At 36.1% G+C, this 22,581-nt stretch overlaps 2 protein-coding genes across 2 annotated transcripts; both read right to left on the reverse strand.

Moving 5' to 3' along the window:
* Nucleotides 1-2,918: 2,918 nt before the first annotated feature.
* On the reverse strand, nt 2,919-7,678 carry LOC132552826 (PC-esterase domain-containing protein 1A-like). The gene is made up of 4 exons (XM_060217018.1): nt 7,594-7,678; nt 5,058-5,137; nt 4,584-4,816; nt 2,919-3,935 (listed from the first exon to the last, which is right to left on the reverse strand). Exons 1-4 carry the CDS (start codon nt 7,676-7,678, stop codon nt 2,999-3,001), a joined length of 1,335 nt encoding a protein of 444 aa, XP_060073001.1. The 3' UTR covers nt 2,919-2,998.
* A 6,987-nt stretch (nt 7,679-14,665) lies between these two features.
* Nucleotides 14,666-21,817, reverse strand: LOC132552810 (uncharacterized). The gene is made up of 5 exons (XM_060217004.1): nt 21,552-21,817; nt 18,211-18,405; nt 17,740-17,810; nt 16,530-16,681; nt 14,666-15,631 (listed from the first exon to the last, which is right to left on the reverse strand). Exons 1-5 carry the CDS (start codon nt 21,815-21,817, stop codon nt 14,666-14,668), a joined length of 1,650 nt encoding a protein of 549 aa, XP_060072987.1.
* Between the last annotated feature and the right edge of the window lie 764 nt (nt 21,818-22,581).

Genomic DNA, 22,581 nt, shown 5'->3' on the forward strand with positions numbered 1-22,581 from the left:
ACACAACACATCAATGTATCACACAACACAAAGCCATGTGTCAATACAACACATCCATTTCAAACACAACACATCAATGTATCACACAACACAAAGCCATGTGTCAATACAACACATCCATTTCAAACAACACATCAATGTATCACACAACACAAAGCCATGTGTCAATACAATACATCCATTTCAAACACAACACATCAATGTATCACACAACACAAAGCCATGTGTCAATACAATACATCCATTTCAAACACAACACATCAATGTATCACACAACACAAAGCCATGTGTCAATACAATACATCCATTTCAAACAACACATCAATGTATCACACAACACAAAGCCATGTGACAATACAACACATCCATTTCAAACACAACACATCAATGTATCACACAACACAAAGCCATGTGACAATACAACACATCCATTTCAAACACAACACATCAATGTATCACACAACAAAAAGACATGTGACAATACAACACATCCATTTCAAACACAACACATCAATGTATCACACAACACAAAGCCATGTGTCAATACAACACATCCATTTCAAACACAACACATCAATGTATCACACAACACAAAGCCATGTGTCAATACAATACATCCATTTCAAACAACACATCAATGTATCACACAACACAAAGCCATGTGACAATACAACACATCCATTTCAAACACAACACATCAATGTATCACACAACACAAAGCCATGTGACAATACAACACATCCATTTCAAACACAACACATCAATGTATCACACAACAAAAAGACATGTGACAATACAACACATCCATTTCAAACACAACACATCAATGTATCACACAACACAAAGCCATGTGTCAATACAACACATCCATTTCAAACACAACACATCAATGTATCACACAACACAAAGCCACGTGACAATACAACACATCCATTTCAAACACAACACATCAATGTATCACACAACACAAAGCCACGTGACAATACAACACATCCATTTCAAACACAACACATCAATGTATCACACAACACAAAGCCACGTGACAATACAATACATCCATTTCAAACACAACACATCAATGTATCACACAACACAAAGCCACGTGACAATACAACACATCCATTTCAAACACAACACATCAATGTATCACACAACAAAAAGCCATGTGACAATACAACACATCCGTTTCAAACACAACATGTCAATGTATCACAACACAAAGCCATGTGACAATACAACACATCCATTTCAAACACAACACATCAATGTATCACACAACACAAAGCCATGTGACAATACAACACATCCATTTCAAACACAACACATCAATGTATCATACAATACACAACATTATAACAGAAACAACACATTAATATCATACACAACACACCAGTATATTGCACAACACAAAGCCGTGTGACAGACAAAACACATCAATATCATACACACAACACAGTAATATAATCGCACAACATGCAACCATGTGACGGACAACACATCAATATTATACACACAACACACAAATATATCACACAACAACAAGAGTTCCTCGGAACTGTATGTGTCGCCTGCATAAAGTGTCACATTCACCCAGAAATCGAACTGGATGTGCAACGTTCAACCAGACAGTTGTAATACCAAATTTTATTTCTATAACTTGAAGCATAAAGGGAAAACTGTGCAAAGCAATATTCCTGAGAAATTTTCCAAGTTCAAAGGAACATGTAACTGCCAAGAAGGGTTACAGACTGCCAAGAAGCGACCTCGGTGCGTAACTTTGACCAAGAGCTCATATTCTCGAAGCATAATCATGAAAATTCCAGAAAACAATATTCCCAAAGAATTGTACAAAAAACCATATTCTCAAAGAATTTTTGAAGAGGCATAACTGCAAAAAAGGGTCACAGACATCCAAGAATCAAAACTAATCTGTATCCTTCCAACAAGAAGCCATATACCAAATTTCATTTCTATAACTCAAAGCATAACTAAAGAAAGTAAAAAAAACAATATTCCCAGAGAATTTTCTAAATTCAAAGGGGCATTACTCTGCCAAGAAGGGTCACAGACAGCTGGAAATCAAACTTAATCTGTACCCTTCCAACAAGAAACTAAATTTCATTTTGACGATGGACAAAGTGATCCCCAAGTGTCCGCCAGCTCTGCAGGCGACACAATAACCATGTAACAGACACAACACATCAATATTATATACAACACACAAATATGTCACACATCACAACCATGTAACAGGCGAAACACATCAATATCATACACAACACACAAATATATCACACAATACACAACCATGTAACAGGCAACACATCAATATTATACACAATACAAAAATATATCACACAACAAAACCACGTAACATACAAAACATCAACATAAAACACAATACACAAATATATCACACAACACACAATCATGTAACAGACAACACATCAATATTATACACAATACACAACCATGTAACAGACAACACATCAATAATGTACACAATACACAACCATGTTACAGACAACACATCAATAATGTACACAATACACAACCATGTTACAGGTGAAACACATCAATATTGTACACAATACACAAATATCTCGCACAACACACAACCATGTAACAGACACAACACATCAATATTATACACAATACACAGATATATCACACAACACACAACCATGTAACAGACACCACACATCAATATCATACACAATACACAGATATATCACACAACACACAACCATGTAACAGGCAAAACATATCAATTATAATTGTCTAGTACATATGTGAAATAATACCATAACATCAGAAATACACAACTTGGATTCGAGAAATTATCTTTAAATAGGTAAACTATGCACTAAAATCTTAAAAAATATTAACTGTGTCATTCAATGGTGGATACCGTGAGCTTGTACACATCTGAACTAAATCTATATCAAAAGCATTTAAGCTACTTTGCTAGCTTTTAATGAAGTGAAATCACAGTGTTCTACCAATGTGATGACCAGGTGTGTCCCACCTTAACTGAGCGATTGCTGTACGGATTTTCTCGCTGCATCTGTCGGTAGTGCGGATTGCTTCGACTCAATGGCTGATATGTATTCTGTTGGTAAGGTTTCCATTGGTAGTCACCTGATGCCATCTGTTTGAATGTGTGTAGCACATTGGCAGGACTGCATGCTCTAGGTCTATGATCAACAGGAGGAAAACTAGACCTGGCATTTGGTTCATAGGAAACTCGGGCATTATGGTAGTTGTTATTGTTGTTGCAGATTTCATCCAAATAATCTTGGTATGTATTCTGGGCAGTATTGTTGTTCCTGGTGATGGAGAAATTGGTGAAGTTCCCATTCCAATGATTTTCTCTGAAACTCTGCTCATCAGTATTGCGGTTGTCAGGGTGAAAGTTTTCACCTCTGTGACCACCATTTCTTCCATTTTCTTTTCTTGTGTTGTCATAACGCCTGTTGTCTATCTGATTCCCCCTGTCTAGACCCAAGGTCCTTGTCAAATGTTTACTGTCATTCTTGTTTTGGTTCACTCTACCAGGGAGCTGTTCTCGCCAAGCCTCACACACATGTGTCATGATAAGATTTGTCATGCGGCGGTGAGCAGTCATGTCCCAGTGAATGCCATCTTCAGCACGGCGGTGCAGTTGGTGACGCAGAAAGTAGTGTAGATCAAGGACATCCATGTTGTGTGCAACTGCTATCTGTCGAACGTAGAAATTGGCTTCAAGGATGTCTAGCCTCAAAGTACTGTTCATGAATTCCACCTCTGGTACAAGAAAGCCCCCCTTTGCATTCTTGGATATGGGCAAGGTGGTATTCCATATTACCATACACTCTTTGGGGAGAGTCTCTTCAAACCTGGTGAAGAGGCGCTCTAGATTCTTCTTGTACTGCTCTACTGCAGACACTCCATACCTGGTAAAACAATTAACATATTTACATATCCTCAAATACACTTCATATTTACACAATTTATTAAATTTCCTACAAATTTGTGTTTCAAATGATATGCTACAACTAAACGCTAATACTGTTTTTCTGAAGATACAAGTTTTGGTACATTGGTTTTAATTAATCATAAGAAATTGAGGAGAAGTGGTAAAAGCAATAACAATAGGAACAAAGATATACAACAGCTATAATAACTCAAGAATGTTATAATTAAATTCATGGAGGTTTCATTCTTAAATACTCAAATGTCTGATAGTTATGAAATGAGTAAAGACTGTAATTACAGTGAAGGGCAAAATATGCATACAAGCCTTGACAAAATTGTTGTTGGACCAAGAAAACATGAAAATGTTCCATCAAACAGTAGTGAAGTGACATACATCTCTCAATCTTTTTCATTTACCTAAAGTCATTTAATTGGACCCCTTGCACTTTTTTTCACAACTTTTTTTTTACTGATAACCCTTCTTTTCTGGTATTTTAAAACAAATTTTCACATAACACTTTCATTTCGCTTTGATTATCAGTGTGTCAATCTACACTTGATATTGACTTTTTATTAGATCTTGAATAATTTGCTCCAGTGTGTAAAAGCAAATTGGGAATCCTCACCGACTTATGTCCCAAAGGCAGGAATTCATGATGACAAGATCGGGCTTTGGGTCATGAGACAAGTCAGAGAGGACAGATTCCATGTATGTGTTGTAACATCGTGTGACAAAGTAGAAGCGTACCAGGTGGTAGTCTGTCTGAAACTGTCTCACCTCTCTGTAACCTTTCCCATTACACATTTTACCTTTCTTTCCGCCTTCAATCAACTCATCATTCACAAAGGAAAACTCTCCCTAAAATTGTAAAACTCAAATAATTAAATAATGATGGTGACACTTACTGCTATTTGAGTACTTAAAAATTTTTTTTAACCAGTCAGAAATTATTTCAATGATAAAACAAATTTGTTGATTTTGTTGTCGAATCGAGTTCTTCCCCCTTGTCCACATTTTTTTTTTACTAGTAACTACTAAATCCATCCTAAATTCTACTACAAAACATATATTTATAATAACATATTCCACCCATTCTCACCTTTGACCTAAGCTGGGCATCACTCAAGTATCTGTTTCTTTGAAGGAGAAGAACAAGATCTTTGTATATTGCTCTCTGAACTGTAAATAAAACACTACTTGTGAGTTCACCATGAATTCTGGTTCTATTTCAGATGTTAAGGAGTGGAAGAGACAACAATTTGTATCATAACCAGTCTGTGTTGAACCAACATCATTAAAATGAAATTGTGTGTAATTTGATTATACACAAATGTTGGTGATGTGATGGATCACTGTAGTTTTTTCTTTTGATCCAGATTTCCTTACACAGTTTTTAGATTTTAACAGTAAACTAATGCTGAAATAACAAGATTAGGCAAGATATAGTGACAAACTAGCTCACTGACCCTTTTGCACAGTTATGCTCACTTGATTTGTTTTGCTTTCATTTTTATTTTCGAAGAAATATTTTGCAATCAATGTGCTTCAATATTTTTATTCAAAGCACACACAATGATATTCAAAGTCAATTCATACTTAATAAATGAGGAAATAACAGGAAAGATATGGTTTTTTTTTAGTTAAGAATAGTTTCATTCAGTATTTTGCAATGTTCAATTTGTGCTTCAAAAAAAGTTCAAAACAGTATCCTATGTCCCCTTAAGGCCATTGTTTTTTTAACTTCCAATACTCAATACTCACTTCCAATAGTCAAAGTGTAAATAGCTAAATGATCGACAGCTTTACACGACCTATCAACAAGGATAGACAGTATCATCTTTCAAATAATCAGGACTCTATTTTTTTTATTCGTCTATTTTACAGGACAAAAATTAAACACTATAAAATTTGGATACTATTTGACAATTTTCTCCTTTCACCAAAGGTCACAACTAATGACCTTGGAAAATATGTTTTCATTAATTGTTCGAGGCCAGCATTTTTTCCCACCTAAAATTTTTAATTAACTCTCTGAACTCCAAAATGAACCTAGAACCATCACATATTGGCAGTGACCTTTCGAAGTTCACATATTCACTTTCTAGGTCATCTAGGAAATCTTATTTCATTTTTTTTCTCTAAATTGTGTTATTTCAGCAGCTTTGTTCCAGTGTCACAATACACCTTATCAGTTATAATTAAGTTGTGATAGGCTGATAAATAGCTTGTGTGATGCATTCTGAATGTGTAATCTGTAATCTGACAACCTGGTGATACTGGTGTCAAGGTGAATTACAATAAAATATTTAGAAGTAACAGGACTTGACTTTTTTCTTGATGGGATTTGACCACAATGAGCTGAAAAACACTGTCATTAAAAACACACTGCATTCTTTTCACCTTTTTCTTTTTGCGATTTTGCCTTATTTATACAAATAAGGTACATGGGGGATGACTATAATTTAACTTCAGTAAATAGAATAACTGGCAGAGTTGAAATTTAAGTTTATCTAAGTTCAATAATACTTATCAATGGATAACCTAAACAAATTGACAAACAATCTATACATATAACCAATTTTTATTAATTAAAATACTTTTGCACTTTTATTAATTTCAAACTTTACAGACACAAAAATAACCAAAATGTTCAGTTGGTCGGCTTAAAAACTACAATCATGTAACAGCCTATTGTGTCAGTTTTTCTTATACCATAGCAACAAAACAAACAAATATTTTTAAAATATTTCACATCTACCAGGGGGTATTCATATATCAATTGCTAAATGCAAAAATTCAACAATAATTCTGTAAAGATTCAATAAAATATTTTACATGCACACTATTTCACAAAAGCATTTCAAACCAAGTGAAATTCAAGCACAGTTTGTCATATGACATTACAAGGGAGCCTTTGAATTCATAACGGCATATCGCTATGTGTTCCAGAGACACTACCAATAATGATGAATAATGATGAGAATTGTTTTAGAGTAAACTACAACAGTGAATGTGAATGTTTCAGAATTTTTTCAGATTTCATGTTTACAATAGTTGATTTCTTTTTGTTTCCACCATTGCACTATACAGAAAAACTGCGGAGACTGTTTCAACTATGTATGTCAGTGCTAATACCCTCCGAAAGGGTCATTTGTTTAATGAAGGTGACCATGTAGTCATTGAAACATCACACTCTAATCTTCTACCAGTTGTGTTACAAGAACTTCTATTCTATGGTTCAATTAATGTTTCAATTTTGAAAAATATATCTTAAGCAATCTTAAATACAATGCTTCACCTCAAGTAAATTAATCCCACTTTTATGAAATAGACGAACGTAAATAATCATAATTGTATGGAACTATCAATTCATAAATGAGGTAAATGGCTGTGCTCCTCCCCCTGTTATTTCAACAAAATATTAAAAGAGACAAACATATAAAAATATTAAAAGGGTTCTTTCGTAGCTAACAAAAACAACCTACATCTTGACTTCTTGAATTAAGTCCATGAAGATATGATGATTACATCTTTATTATCCTTTCACATCAATATTAATGTTATCAAAATGAATGATAATTTTGGTCTTCTGTAAACTATAGTTTAACAAAAAAAAACCTTAAACTTTCACCCACTAGAGTCTCCAATGATCACCACAAACTTGTTTCGTAGCACGTGGTTGATGTCTTCCTGGAGAAATATGTCAGACATGATCACCATATCTGTTGATGTAGACTGTAACAAGCAAGCACATGGTACAAGTACATGTAGGTAGAATTAGCTATACACCAATGGAGATGTTTCCAATATTCTGGCTATGGACAGGATAAACACCAGGTTACAAAAAATAATCATCATCAGAACATTACAACTGATGAAAGAAATAGATGTAATTATCATTGTATACAAACTTATGAAAACAACAACCATGTGATTTAAAGTGTTATAATCTAGCCCTTTATGACAACATCTTAATATAGGTCTTTATACATCAATTTTTTTCTATCTAACTCATTAAATATTCAATTATCTGGCTACAGAAACAGTACATACTTCTAGTCTTTAAATGTAATTAGTCATAAACAAGTCAGAGTAAGCTGTCAGCTGTCTATATTACCACGATGTTGATTGGGTATGGGGGCATTTTAAGCTCCACCCCCTTGTATTGGGAATTTGAGAAAGCCCCTCCCATTCACTGGACACCATGGAAACTGCACCAATACCACCCCCTTTCTTATCTTGTCAAAGTTACCAGCCACCTTATCAGAGACCTGTTGCTACAGTATAATCACAAATCTCCCCCAATGTTGTTTATTACCAGAAAATGGTCCTATGATTATAAATGCTTATACTGACTGTCGTTCATAATGCCAGTTCTAAAAAAAGTCTTGAATACAACCACAGTGTAATCTTGTAGTCCTGATAATATAATAATTAGATTTATTTTGTGTATATTTTCAACTAAATCACCTTGTCATCGTAACATCTCATTATCAACACAAAACTATCTAGTCAACACATAATATTGATTTAGTGGAATGAAACAGAATGGAATTTAGACCAAATGCTTATCAACATTTCCAGGTCAACCCCTGGTATAATCAAGAGATTCAAGGATGTTGCTCTCTTACCAAATGGTCACCTATCTAGAGGCCTGCTATATGTCTGTTTCCATTCACACCTGACAAGGTAACTTGCACTTCTGAAATCTGACCATGAATTTAAAACCTTGGAAACTTCAGACACTAGGACACATACTGTCATTTAACATAAACAGTCTTATAATACAGGCAAGGGAGATGTCAAGTGTCAATTAAAATTCTGACCATTTTTTCTTTATTTTTTTTTGGGGGGGGGGGTCATTAACTTACTAAATCTGCACCTTACCTACATAATTCTATGATCAACCTCTTCAAAACAGTTTATTCCATGTGACTTTGATTTCAATGGTTTAAATCAAACCGTAATCAGGACATGCCAGTAGTTTCACCTGTTTGTTTTGATATCTCAGTCTTTGGTTTAGCTGCTAGGTAGGTCTATGACCTGAAGTGCACAAGACAAAATTAAAATTCAACAAAAATAGTATCAACTTTCACATGACTATCATTTACCCATCTTTCAGCATGATACACTGAGCCTGGGCTCTCTGACCCACTACAAAGGGACCAACATATGTAATCTGAAGACCTGTTACAAATTGGAAGGGAGGACCCTTCCACGCCTCCTGCAACTGCCCCTAAATCAACATCACATCAGGGTACAGCAACAGGTCCCTTATCTAAAGCACTACAGCTATACTCTTAATTTTACTCTGTGGGATCAAATAGCTTCCATTTGTAAAGACCAGGTGGTCAGATGTAGACATTAAAGGGCACATATATGTGTTGATGCAGGGTACGTGTTACATTAAAACCAGCAGACCAGCTGGTCGAATGGCTTGATACACTTGGAACTGGTCATTATCATAGTTAACAGCTTCATCAACACAAGGAACAATGTTTGGATTAATTATTCAGTCTTTACTGTTTGTAAAAGTCAATTTCATAATCTACGAGAATTAAACGAGAATTTGAGTCTATACAGTACGGTACATATTAAGTGTTAATCTCTGGGTATTACACTGTACCCTGTGCCAAAGTATGATGTAACAGACCTAATAGTAAATGTCGGACAGCATTGGAGAGCCCGGTGGGCTAGGGTTGTTGACATACGGTTATCTTGTGCAAGCTGACTCGATGAGTATCCAATAACGAATCAGATAACATGTTAAAACGTTTAAAATATTTATCATTTAGTTTTATAATCGACGAAAAACAGTGGAGTTGTTCATCTTGTCTATTCTGTCGGAAGCCGAAGAGTCCGGCATATTTCTACATCAATACAGGTTTCTGTCATTATTTCAATTATAAGCTTCAATAATCCTTCGCCAATGGACAAAGTCCTTAATTCATCAATTTATTGTATCTTTTAATTACATACCTTTTATCCTGTGAACGATGTGATCCCGTCTTGTTGACAAAAGCGCACGAGAGGAAGCACCTTTTGGACGAGTTTATTTATGACGGTAGGTGAGGAAGCGATAAAGTGCGGTCTATTACTGTGTGTGTTCTTTTTAAGTAATTCAGCGATATAACAATTATAAATGTTTAGGTGGTTATATTTCTAGGGTAGTGTTACGTATGAAATGACAATATGAAAAAACAATCCTGACAGAAAACATCTGAATGATTAAACAACAACTCTGCTGATGAAATGGTATCGTCCAAACTCACGAATACTCTTTTCGCCTTGTTGAGCGGGTAACATTTGAGTACAGCGTTACGTTTTAAGACCAGGACGACGTAGTCTACTTAGTAAAGTCAATTTATTATTTTGTGATTTCAGGTTTAGTAACCAAGTTCTGGTCATAATTCTTGCCAATTTTGTAGTAACCTTTCTCTCTGCATGCTTTTCAGTAGATTTCACCACTTCATATGGTGCAGTAAAGTCCATGCGAGGTGATATTTTGATAACCTGGCTCTATACATGCTTTTACCCTTAATCAAAGACATTAGTTTTAGGAATAACGTTCACAAGAAAATAATCAATGCGTTTTAAGCATTTATTTATGATATTTTTAAAATATCGGTTGATACCGTTCAACATTACGGGTCCTATTTCAAAACATGAAATCAAAATCGTCAATTCAAGAAAATTAGTTTCAAATTCCATGCATGATTCTAGGCAAGTATTGATACCAATTAATTCTATATATTTCATTACAATAGATCCCAGCGGCGCCCACCATTTGAGGATCTGTTTTCAGTTCTTGAAGATTTGTTTATTTTTGTTTTATTTTTTTTGTTACAGGTGTTGTAAATGTTCATGAGCTGGTCTTCATTGAATGTACTCAATGATGGCAAAAGATATTTTTATTAAGCACCTATTAGCAAATATCATTTGAAAAAGATCCCAAAGTATTATTAGATAGCAGTCAGTTAAAGGTGGATAATGGGCATGGTCTTGAATCAACATGATAGAGTATCGAAGAAAATATGCTTGTACTGTATTACTGTCGACATCCAAGATGGCGGCCTTTGGGCCACCTTGATTTCAAATCAGTCCAAAAAGGTACAATGCACAACTAGGGACCAAGGGAAACCAATACCTATGAAATATCAGAAGGATCCATCCAGTACTTCCTCAGACTGAATAGCGGTAACAAGATTTTACTCTCAAAATCCAAGATGGCCGCCTGTCAGCCATCTTGATTTCGGATCAGTCCAAAAAAGGTAAAATGCACAATTAGGGACCAAGGGGAACCTGAATATGAAATTTGAGAAATATCCATCAAGTATTTTCCCAGAAATAGCGATAACAAACTTTTACTTCCAAAATCCAAGATGTCCGTCTGTGGGCCATCTTGAATTCGAATCAGTCCAAAAAAGGTACACTGCACAACTAGGGACCAGGGGGAAGCTCCCTGTGAAATTTGACAAAGATCCATCCAGCACTTTCTCAGAAATAGCGGTAACAAACTTTTACTTTCAAATTCAAAGAAGGCCGACAAGCGACAATCTTCAATTCGGATCAGTCCAAAAAGGTATAATGCACAACTTGGGACCAAGGGGAAACTGCATATGAAATTTGTTTTAAACTTTATTTTATTTTGGCAGTGGCATTTCATTCAAAGCATGTTATACAAAAAGGATTCAACAAAAGAAGTTATAAACTTATGTTAATCTGTCTCCTTAGAAGTAACAAGCAGGCAGCGACTGATCGAATTTGGGAAAGTGAAAGTGAAATGAGTTTAGGAGAGGGAAATGAAGTAAGGAAAGTGGATAGAATGAGTAGTATAGTATGTATACATTATGTAAGATCGACAAATACAATATGATAAGGAATGCAAGTTCATCCATAGTAACATATGGGTATCTTAATAAATTGTTAATTATACATGTAGTACTACAAACTGCTGTACTATTAGTTAATACAGATATACAAAAACTCATGAAAGTAAAAAGTTTCGCGTGTATGGAAGGAGTACAGTAGTGTTGGCAGTAACTCTTCCTAATGCTCAAATCGTTTAGTCTTTAATATGAAAGTTTGGACACTAACAAATATAGCTTCATTTTCTGCAAATGATAAAAATGTATCGCCAAAAAGAAGGACGTCTACAGATTCAATCGGAAGAAGATGAGAAAGAAAAAGATGTCTACATCTGTTATGATTAGTGCAAGATAAAAAGAAATGTTCGGTTGTTTCGTTTCCCATACCACAATCACAAATAGGACTATCCACTAGAGTTTTACTGAAAAGGTGACCCTTAAGTGAACTACATTGTATTCGTAATCTGGAATGATAAATTTGTCCTAGTCTTGAACCAACATAGAAATATCCTGGAATATTGGAATTAAGGCCATTTAAGTAATTCTTCAGAGTATAAAGGGTTTTCTTTAACATGCACAGGTAGGGAATTCCAAAGATTTACAGCCGAAGGAAGAAAAGAGTCTTTGTATAGCTTTGTTCTACATGCAACTGGACGGAAGTTCGCTGCGTCTCTAGTGTTATGGTTATGCAGGTCGGATTGACGAGGTGGAAGGAGGTCATGAAGGAATGACAGCGATAAACCGTGAACTATTTTATGAAACTGGATAATTTTACTATGTTTGCGTCTGGTGGAAAGAATAACCCAACCAGTTTCTTTATAAAGTCTATTTATACTTGTAAGCTTGGTTCCCCCAGTTACGATTCTAGCTGCTTCTAGTTGAATACTTTCTATTACATTCATGTGAAATTCGAGAAAGATCCATCCAATACTTTTCCAGAAATAGCGGTAACAAGAATTGTTTACGGACCGACGGACGGACGGACCACGGACGCAGGGCAATTTGAATAGACCACCATCTGATGGTGGTGGGCTAAAAATGCGCTTAAAGCAAATCATGTTTGCGACATTTGACTGCGATTAAGAAAATATCAGTGTAACATTTCTATAATTATTTGTTTAGTAGTTTACCTTGATTGGTCTTGCAATAATGTTAAGTTCATCTTCCACTCACCAGAGGTATTTGACACACTTAAAAGTATGTATAGTAAGTATTCATATTTATCTTATTAATCACAATTTAGGAATTAAAATTGAAAATGATATTGATGATAATGATATTGAAATAAGTTTTCACCAATGTTGAATTTGGATTTTCTCTGTTACAATGTATATACATATTGCTATAAAATAAATAAATAAATATTTTTTTTTTAAAAGTAAGTTTGGTATCAAATCTTGAATTAGCTGGGCTACAGGCATGATCATGAGACTGTGTCGGTTAGTATCTCATGACGATATTCCATGAAGACAGCAGTTTTAAGGAAAAAAACATCTTGTACTTTTCGATTCCAAGGGACGCAATGTTCTGGATATTCGAAAACATGCGAAGATTTTGCTGTTATTTTTTGGCCTGATCGAAGATTCGACGTGATAACCACATGAACACAATTCTGGTTTTACATCGGCATATTACACATTCCAAACTTCTTCCCGAGTTACACCGGAACGCTTGAACTTGTCCCAGAGTCCCGACCAAACAGTCAACTGTTGCTATTTTTCGGTCATTCCAAAATCTAGGATGACTAAATTGACTACCATCATGATTGAAAATAAGTCCATATGAACTGAACTATTTTACTGTAGTTTATATATCTATATTTTTCGTTCAGCGCTTTTCATTGGTGGTTCTGTAGGCTATGTCCGTCAATTACTGCAAAATACCTTCATGCATTAAAAAAAATCTATTGTAAGAGTTTCCAAATTTGTAAAACTTTCAATATCAATAACGGGGTAATTTTGCTGACAATGACATGAACATTTATCAAGAGTTTTATAGCCGTCTTGATTAATTATCGATAAAATTGTCATCCTTTACCAGCACTATTTTGACCGGTTGTTGAATCAAATTGTTCTCTCACCTCTAAACAGTATTCTGTCCCGTGGTCGATAAAACAATACCTCTCCCTTCCCAAACTGTTACCACAACAAACACACAGCAGGGTTTTAATCTTCATCAGACAAATGGCCACTGTGAAACGTACTGACCATCTTCTGAGCGTTATAGCTATAATCGTTTTACCATCTCGTCACATTAGTTTCTACATTAGTTTACATAGGATTGTAGTAGAGCCGAAGAAGTCAGTCGATTTCTTATCGTATCGTACGCTTAATACGTCAGTGCTAATACGTTTCACTCTAGTTATTTGTCCGGTGATGATGAAAGTGTTGTCTGACATCAAAACATCACACTAGTCTTCTACTGGATGTATTATAAAACCTTTTATTCTGTCAAATGTACTTTTGTAAAAGTTACTCACATTAGGATTGTATTTTGGTCCCCTTACACGCGAAACCTAGCTTAACGTAATGCAATCGAAGGGGGTTTGTAAATCATTGCCGAGTGAGTAATGGCCACATCACCTTACTAAGGCTCAGCAATGGATAATGTACTCACCTATAACCAGCAATAATGGGGTTCGAATCCCGCACCGAATGAGAAAACGTTATGGGTCACGTGGTATATATCTGGTTATTGCGTTGCCTCGATTTCATATTTCGCCATTGAGTGGTTATCATCCGAGTCACAATAGTGATAAATATAACAATAACACAATCAGTTTGTTTTCCAGATTATATTTCAGTTGTAAATGTATTGTGTATAACGTATCACCGAGTCTTTAGCGACTACTAATTGCTAAAATTGTTGAGGATTCGTCGTCCCCGGCAAATACAACTAATATATCGTTCAGATCGTCATTTTCCGGACCAGTCAGGGGTATTCCTGCTATCTGTCCTCCTGCTTTTAAACCGTCCGGCAATGAAACCATCCATATCAATTGTCCATCCGTACCGGAAACTCCCAATACAAAGGTTGATATGGAAGGATCTACTGGAAGCCCGTGTTCTTTACACAGAGATTCGAAGGCGTGTGCTTCCTTTGTATTTGGAGGAGGGGTAGATACTTCAACACCGAAAATCAAAACATCGTTATTAGAACCGGATGATCTCGCAACCATGAGATTTGACGTGACTTGAGCTTTCTGCACTTTCAGAAGCATGGACACATCGATGGATTTTTGTATTGCCCCAGTCATTGGAGACACCTGCACAACCGACGCTAAGTCCGTCAAAATGGCCCAAACACTTGTGCCGGTTTCTTTAGAAGTAATTCTTCTGTGTGGGAAAGGACCAAATGCACCTGTCGAAAGTACGTCCGGTCTATGTTTTGTTAATTCCGGTAAAGAACGTCCAGTAGCCATCGTGCTTGTGTCGAACATGGCCATCTGTTTCAATCCTGCAGTAACTCTAAAGAGCTGAGAAGCGGTGTCTCCGTCATCTTTCAGTCCCCATAGTGTTGGCCCCGCGTTCGAACCCTCTGGAGGAGGAAGGTTCACCATGACAGTGTTTGTTTCAACATTAAACATCAAAGACGGTTGTATCATTTCATCTTGTTTTTCTTTAGATATATTTATACCATCGTCCATATCCATTTCTACAACAAATTTATCTCCGACTCTTTCTCGGAACTGATTACGACTTCCGGTTTCACGTTCAAAGTTAAAGTACCACGTGATGTGTAGACGATCAACCATTCGCTGGTACATGTCTATGGCGTAGAGTCTCTGTAGACCCAGGACGGCTGGCTGTGGGGGAGAATGATATGTCATTAACAGTCAGGATTTATTTTTTATTTTATTCTTTGTTATTGGATATTTATACGAAAATGGGTAAGGAAAATGTATATCTAGCGAAATTAAAGGTATACTATTTGAATTTCTAATGACTAACTCATTCCTTTTCAATCTAACATCTTCATAGATACAGCAGCCTCGTTTCTCCCTCAGATCCCTCACTTATCACCCCTACGTCAACACAGAGCTGAAACTACTATTTCAGGACGGTTTATCCTTGTAAGGCAAAACGGTGATAATTGATTTGAGGTTTTGGAGATTATTTCTTACTTAACTCGGATAAAATGTCTTTTAACATATGTTACAATCTGAATTCTAATACGGAAAGAATGCTCCGAGAAATACACACTATCAACCAGTTTTTTGTGAAATAGTAATTTTAGATACAATGAAAATAAATTACAACGAGATATTGCCGTTTTTTTAAGTTTTTAACTTATGACGTCGTGGCGGCCATATTGGATTTTTGACCTACTTAAAAAATCGGCATCGACAACTTCATATACGTATCTGCAAATAGATGAATAGAATGTATGTCTAGCTTCTACAATTTAAAAGATTGCGAACCCACAATATTGGAAGAAGAATAATAAGAATAATAAGAAACATAACTAAAACAATCGGTCTTTTCACCAGTTAGTGAAAAGCCCTAATAAATATAGATCTAGACATGTGATTGCAAAGTGGAACACGAGACGCTATTCACGGGCGCTTGTATCTCTTAATCATAAACTATGTGCTATAATTCCAAAATACGTACAAATGGTGGATTTTTCATTCCAGTTCAGAGCCTGTGTCTGATGGGAGAATTATACACTATCCGGGGAACCACCCATATTGATAATCTTACGTCATTAGCTCCGGGACTTCCTTCGTCTGGTTTAAATTCTGTGAGAATGTAACATCTATTTTCGTGTAGGATTGGTGCTGCAACTGGAAGAAAGGTTCCATTTGCCCGTTGAACTGTCCCAGTCAGCCAGATCGAAGCTTCCGGTATACCCTCTACAAACAGAAAGCAAACCGCATACCGAAGACCCTGTTAGATTTATCGCAGCTCTCTATCTACAGGCTTATAGAAAAACAAAACTTTAAATATTCGGAAACATGAATCTCAAAAACGATGAAAAATTAAAATGAAATTAATTAAAATCACAGAAATCTTGTCTAGTTACATCCACTTCCGGTAGATAGCAAGTTGCTTTTATCGCATATTTTTATTTCTAGACAAATTGATTATATGTTTAGTTGCTCATGCATTCCCCATCAAACTGTGTCACATTCGGAGTTACTTGATGTAGTGGTAGATGAAACAAATCAGTTATTTACAGTAATCATGTGATTACACGCGGTGCCGTTCTTCAAATCATGAGCGCCAGGAGGGAGTTGGTATGGTCGATGTCCGGGGGAAGTAATACGATAGTGTATACAACCCGTCCCGTTATCATCCCTCACCCCCTCCCAATTAGATTGTTGTTATCATTATGTTGCGGCGTCAAATTCTACTTCCGGTGTTTAGAGGCCTTTAAGTTACGTGCAGGTGAGAAACGTCACTTAAGTTATTTTTCTGTATTTCAGAAAGTAATGGGTCATGTGTATTTGAAAAGGACAGACAGGATATCAGTCGCGATTCCTCATTTGTCATACTTAACTAACGAAATAGAAATGTCAGCAACCCCCCCCCCCCCCCCCCCCCCCCCCCCCGGATTTAGCTCAGTGTCGGATTTTTCCAACAATACAGGTCAATGCCATTGTTTATAGTTCACGTAATACAGTGAAGTGTGGGTGTTTGGTATCGCCCGGTGGAACTGCGGTGACTGGGTGATACGCTATCAACAGATTGTGCCAACAAAACTGCCACTCCTTGTATCCGAACGCGGGAAGGTTATGTTTCAAAAATATTTCCCTTAACCGAAAGACCTGTAACAGGCAAATCATGTGATTTTGAACACGTGAAAAAGTTATGAAATAAGAATGTTTGGGAAACTCTGACAGCGATTTATCTCAAAATTCAAAATGTCGAACAAAAATTGCCATCTGTTTTCTATCACGACACTTGTTACCTGTTTCGTATACGATGACAGCTCCACTCTCGGACACCAGCAGAACCAAGTTATTGGCCGATATCAGGAGACTGTTGTAAAAAGGAAATACACCAGTCAAAAAGCATCTCACAAACTGAATTGGCAGGTGTGATCGAACAAGATCGTTCGCCCTATTAATATAATAACATTGTAAATTTGTAACTTGCAAAAGTGCTAATAAGTGCAAGATACGACGATGTGTGCCTATCGGACGGGTGTATTAGAATCTAGAACTATAATGTATTTGAATTTCATTTTATCATATTATATTTTTCCTTTGTTTTCGAGATTATGGTGAATTAGGGTCGAAAAAAATGAACGACCGATGTTGAACCAATGATGAAAGGGAAATCCCTTATTATTGAACACATCATTATCCACTTAAAAATGACTGAAAACTCACATTTTACACAATTATTAACTTAAAATTTATTCGTGATTTAAAATTACCTATACATAGGGAACAACACGTCCTCTATTTTAATCGGCTGCAACATTTTACCGCTGTCTTCAATCATCACAAGATAATGGCCGTCCGTGCCTATGATGTCACCGAATATATCCATAACGGGAAGGACAGGAAATCGTAGAAGACTGCTAGCCCAGGCCAAGGATCCAGTCCCTACATCTAGGCTGATATAGCCTCTGAAAAAAAGACAGGAATTTAAAAGCCTTAAGTTGCCAAGACTAGCTAAGAGTAACGGAGTGACGATCGCATTCTCACCTCTTGAACACGGTATATCTTACAAATAAGATAACCAAGTTGATCTTGATATACATGTTTTGTGGATATGAGGGAGTTTACGTCCAATTAGCTACCACTCCCCAATCTGAGAGTACAAGACCCGAATTCCCATTACGCATTGGGGTTAATTCACATTAGCCGCCTCCTCGACACATGCAGTTTGTTTGTTCGATATGAGCACATGGAAAATGCATTGTATTTTGAAGTCATTAGTAAGGGCACAGACCAACCAGAAATTATGTACTTGTCTGTAATATCCCTTTAACAAGTATCGTTTTGTCAATCTTTGATCTAGTGGGATCTGAAAGCAGAAGTTTGCATATGGAAAACCAGCATTGAGTATGCAAATATAAAATAAAATACAATAAATTTAATACCAATTATAAAATACTGTTTATTTAACGCATTTTTTCAGTGGATAATTTTCATTATCTTATCCCCGATATACTTATGATTTCTGACGCTACTGTACCCAAAAGATGGTGGTCATCTTGCCGGTTGAGGCATCAGAGAAATTGATTATAACGACATACTATAAATTGTCATCGAAATGTGAAGTGGACTCAACAGACATACGATTTTATCTCGAAGAAGTCGTCTCTTTGAGGGTTATAGAGTCCGTATTCTGTATGTAACTTGCAGGTTTTTTCGTCTAATATGACCTTCGCCTTGTATTTGTTACGACGGTGTTGACACGAAGATTGGATGATTACAGCGCAACACTGATAATAGCTATATAGATATTTACCGTGTAATGCTACTTATGAAAAGGCGACAACGATCTAACTCACTGATTTACGTCATTGGCTATATTATTTCGGCGTTAACTCATGACGTAATCACACTGTGACGTCGCATTAAATATATTAGAAATGAAGATCAGACTTATGTATACATGAACCTGCAACAGAATGTATCAATGTTTTATTTTTTTTCTCATGGATTGGCATTCTCGGTCCCCGTCGGCTGTCGGAGTAAAAATGAAGGTCAATAACTCTGGGAGATCAGAATGGTTGGCTTTTTAGATATTTCTTGGGCCACGGTATATGTATGTGACTTCACCTGTTACTTTCTACTACATTTTTCAAAACGACATCGCCTACAAAGTAGTATTACATACACGTACTAGTACATGTGACTAACTTTGACGTCGCAATTGCATGTCGTCAATGAACAATGGTGACGTCACGAGACAAAATATGTTTTCGGTTATCTCTTCTGGTCTCGTCGCCTCGATTTTTTTAAATAACGTGTATTTTGCTTAGTATAGTTCTGATTATAACGATCACGTGTACATCCAGTTTCAAAATATCTGTAGATTAATCCGTTTTTGTTTATTATTATCTTTGAATAACGTAAAGACTTTGTCTCGGCTATCGAGGTTGTAGCTGCACCGTCTGATACTGATAACGCCAGAATAGTGTTAGAATAATAAAGTTATGTTAAATGTTTTATTTTAGACATCTTTACCTTATCTTATCACTTTAAATCTCAAACCATTATTTACATTTTGTACACAGGATAGAGGTTTATCTAACATCTTTTATCTCTGTAAGAGACTGGTATTGATGGCGACACAGATTGATATGTATACCTGTGTCAATCTCATTACGTAACGGGCCGTGCACGTGCTTCCCATTTCGAACCAGGTTTTTTGTTTTACCAACACTTTGGTAAAATATAATGGACATTTGTGACGAGTTTCATAAATCTCATATAAAAAACACCAAGAAAATACAAACAAGGCAACATAATCATAATCCAAACTCCAATTCCATACAACTGGGGCAAAATATAAATAAACGTAAGATTACATGGATGCTCCTGAAAAAGAACGAGGAGAGTAAGACCAGGTGTTCACGAAAAGTAAGCGTCTTCTGCTTCATCAACGACACCCGTTATGTAACCTTGGTAAAAAGAAATCGAATGTAAAGGTTCTGTCGGAGAATGCTTAGCCCTCGATTCTGTCTATCACATTGGTTGGCACCAATTTGCTAACATTCATGAAAACTGCGGTTTTTTTTTTTTTTTTTGGCTGGTATAATACCTATTAACGTTATTCTCACTCCACAGGTCTTTCTTTGGTGACGTCATTTACATATGACGCAAAAAAAAAAAAAATAAAAATAAATAAAAACGATGGAAACCTTCAACCAAACAGTCCTATGTTGTCACGGTTGTAGTTGTAACAAGATTTATGTTTAATTTTTATTTTAAGAAAATTGTTTACCTAATCGTTGAAATAGGCGATAGGGAAACTACTTACCTGCGTCTCCCATCGTTCAAAGTGTACTTGAACAAGCTCTGATGCGTGCAGTAAATGATATAGATTTACAGTCTACTACACGGTCTAAATACCAGTTAATACACATTCTTCTCGGAGGTATTTTCAGTTATGATTTATCATCATTTGAACTCGAAGAGCTTGGAATAGATTCAAAAGATGAAGGTTGATGAAAATTATGGGAAGTTTTATGGTCGCCATAGTGATCTCATTGAGAAATATTCTATTTCATTGTGTGACATGAAGCTGGACGTGTTTGATGCTCGTTAGTGCGTCTGCTGGTTACGTTGTTGTATACCTTGTTCTCATTACAGAACGTGACAATACTTACTTGGATTGACCAAGGTTTACATGGCGGGTGTAGTCGATGAAGCAGAATATGCTTACTTTTCCGGTTATTATATAGCTCTTCGTTGGAGGAAATAAGTGGATTAAAAAAGTGGTACCTCCCTGATATTTTTACTCTAACTTTGTCATACATACATTGTGACCACAGAAAATAACGTGGAAGAAAAAACTTTTTGTTTGAGACCATGACATAGAAAATCAACTATATAAATCAATGATGAACCTTTATATTCGAAATCAGAAAAGATTAACTTATCTATTAGTTCAATAAACTAGTAGCTGTATCTTTTGAATATCTTGCATTATTTTAGTCTTCTTTTTTTCGATATTCATTTGACCGGATTTAGAAGAGGGGAAAAAAGTTTGGTAATGGATTTCGATGGTAATACCAACACGAAGAAAAATTATACGTACACGTTCTTGAGTCCATTTGACTGACACACGATGTTGTTCGGGTTACCTACACAGCCCAGGGTGTTCGGTAGAGGTCCAATGGAAAAGTTCGACTTCCATGCAATGTAAGCATTCTGAGATGAGTTGGGGTAACTGAGCGTGTAAGAATATGACCCACGTGGATTGCACGCGTAACTTGGGCATGCATTCACAGCCTGCGCGTTACACGTGCGGGAAACAACGCAAAAAAGTACCACAATGCAGATATAATTTCTGAACTCCGCCATCTTATTATGTATAAGGTCATAAGCAGAAACTGTACGTTTAAATGACAAAGATAAATCATATCTACCTCTATATCTATCTAGTGTACCAGGGACTTATATCATACGTCCCTGGATGTACCTAAAGCACGTGGAGAAGAGAGTTTATCTCTAACACGAGATATTGGATTCGAGATAACAGACACACAACAACAATAAAGGCATTATTCAACTGGTATTAATATTAGTCATCGGCCGTCTACTACGTGCAGTACTGTTCGTGGTCCGGAGGAGACATATCAAGATGGAGGCGACGAAACTCGCTGTACAACTGTACCGAAATTCTGTCCTCCAAATCTAATAATCCCTATGACATATCATGCAGTGTTCTGCAACGGAGGTCTTGTCACAGAAATATTGAGAATCATTATCTATGTAAGACTGCTACCACGAGCATTGGAATTTACGTAATACTAACCCATGGCTTATGTTCATTGTACAATATCTGAAAATTGAAAGCGGTAGGAATTTCCAATTTTAACATATTTCCTAGCTCCTGTGTTTTATATGTTACATATATCTTGTTGATAGTTGTATCTGAACAACGTCCAACATTTCAGTGCATTTTGCAACTTATTTATTTGGTAAACATCGGTATATAAATTGTCAAAAACTGAATGTGTTTTTCAATTGAGTGATCATTTCAGTAGAACGCAGGGGACTTCAGAGGAAATTCAAAATATTGACAAGCTGTTACTGTCTACTCCGTTGAGTCGCTGGCACATTCA

Source organism: Ylistrum balloti, unplaced genomic scaffold, assembly GCF_031769215.1.
Source record: "Ylistrum balloti isolate Yb309-2 unplaced genomic scaffold, AGI_CSIRO_Ybal_v1 Utg370280, whole genome shotgun sequence".
Lineage (NCBI taxonomy): Eukaryota > Metazoa > Mollusca > Bivalvia > Pectinida > Pectinidae > Ylistrum > Ylistrum balloti.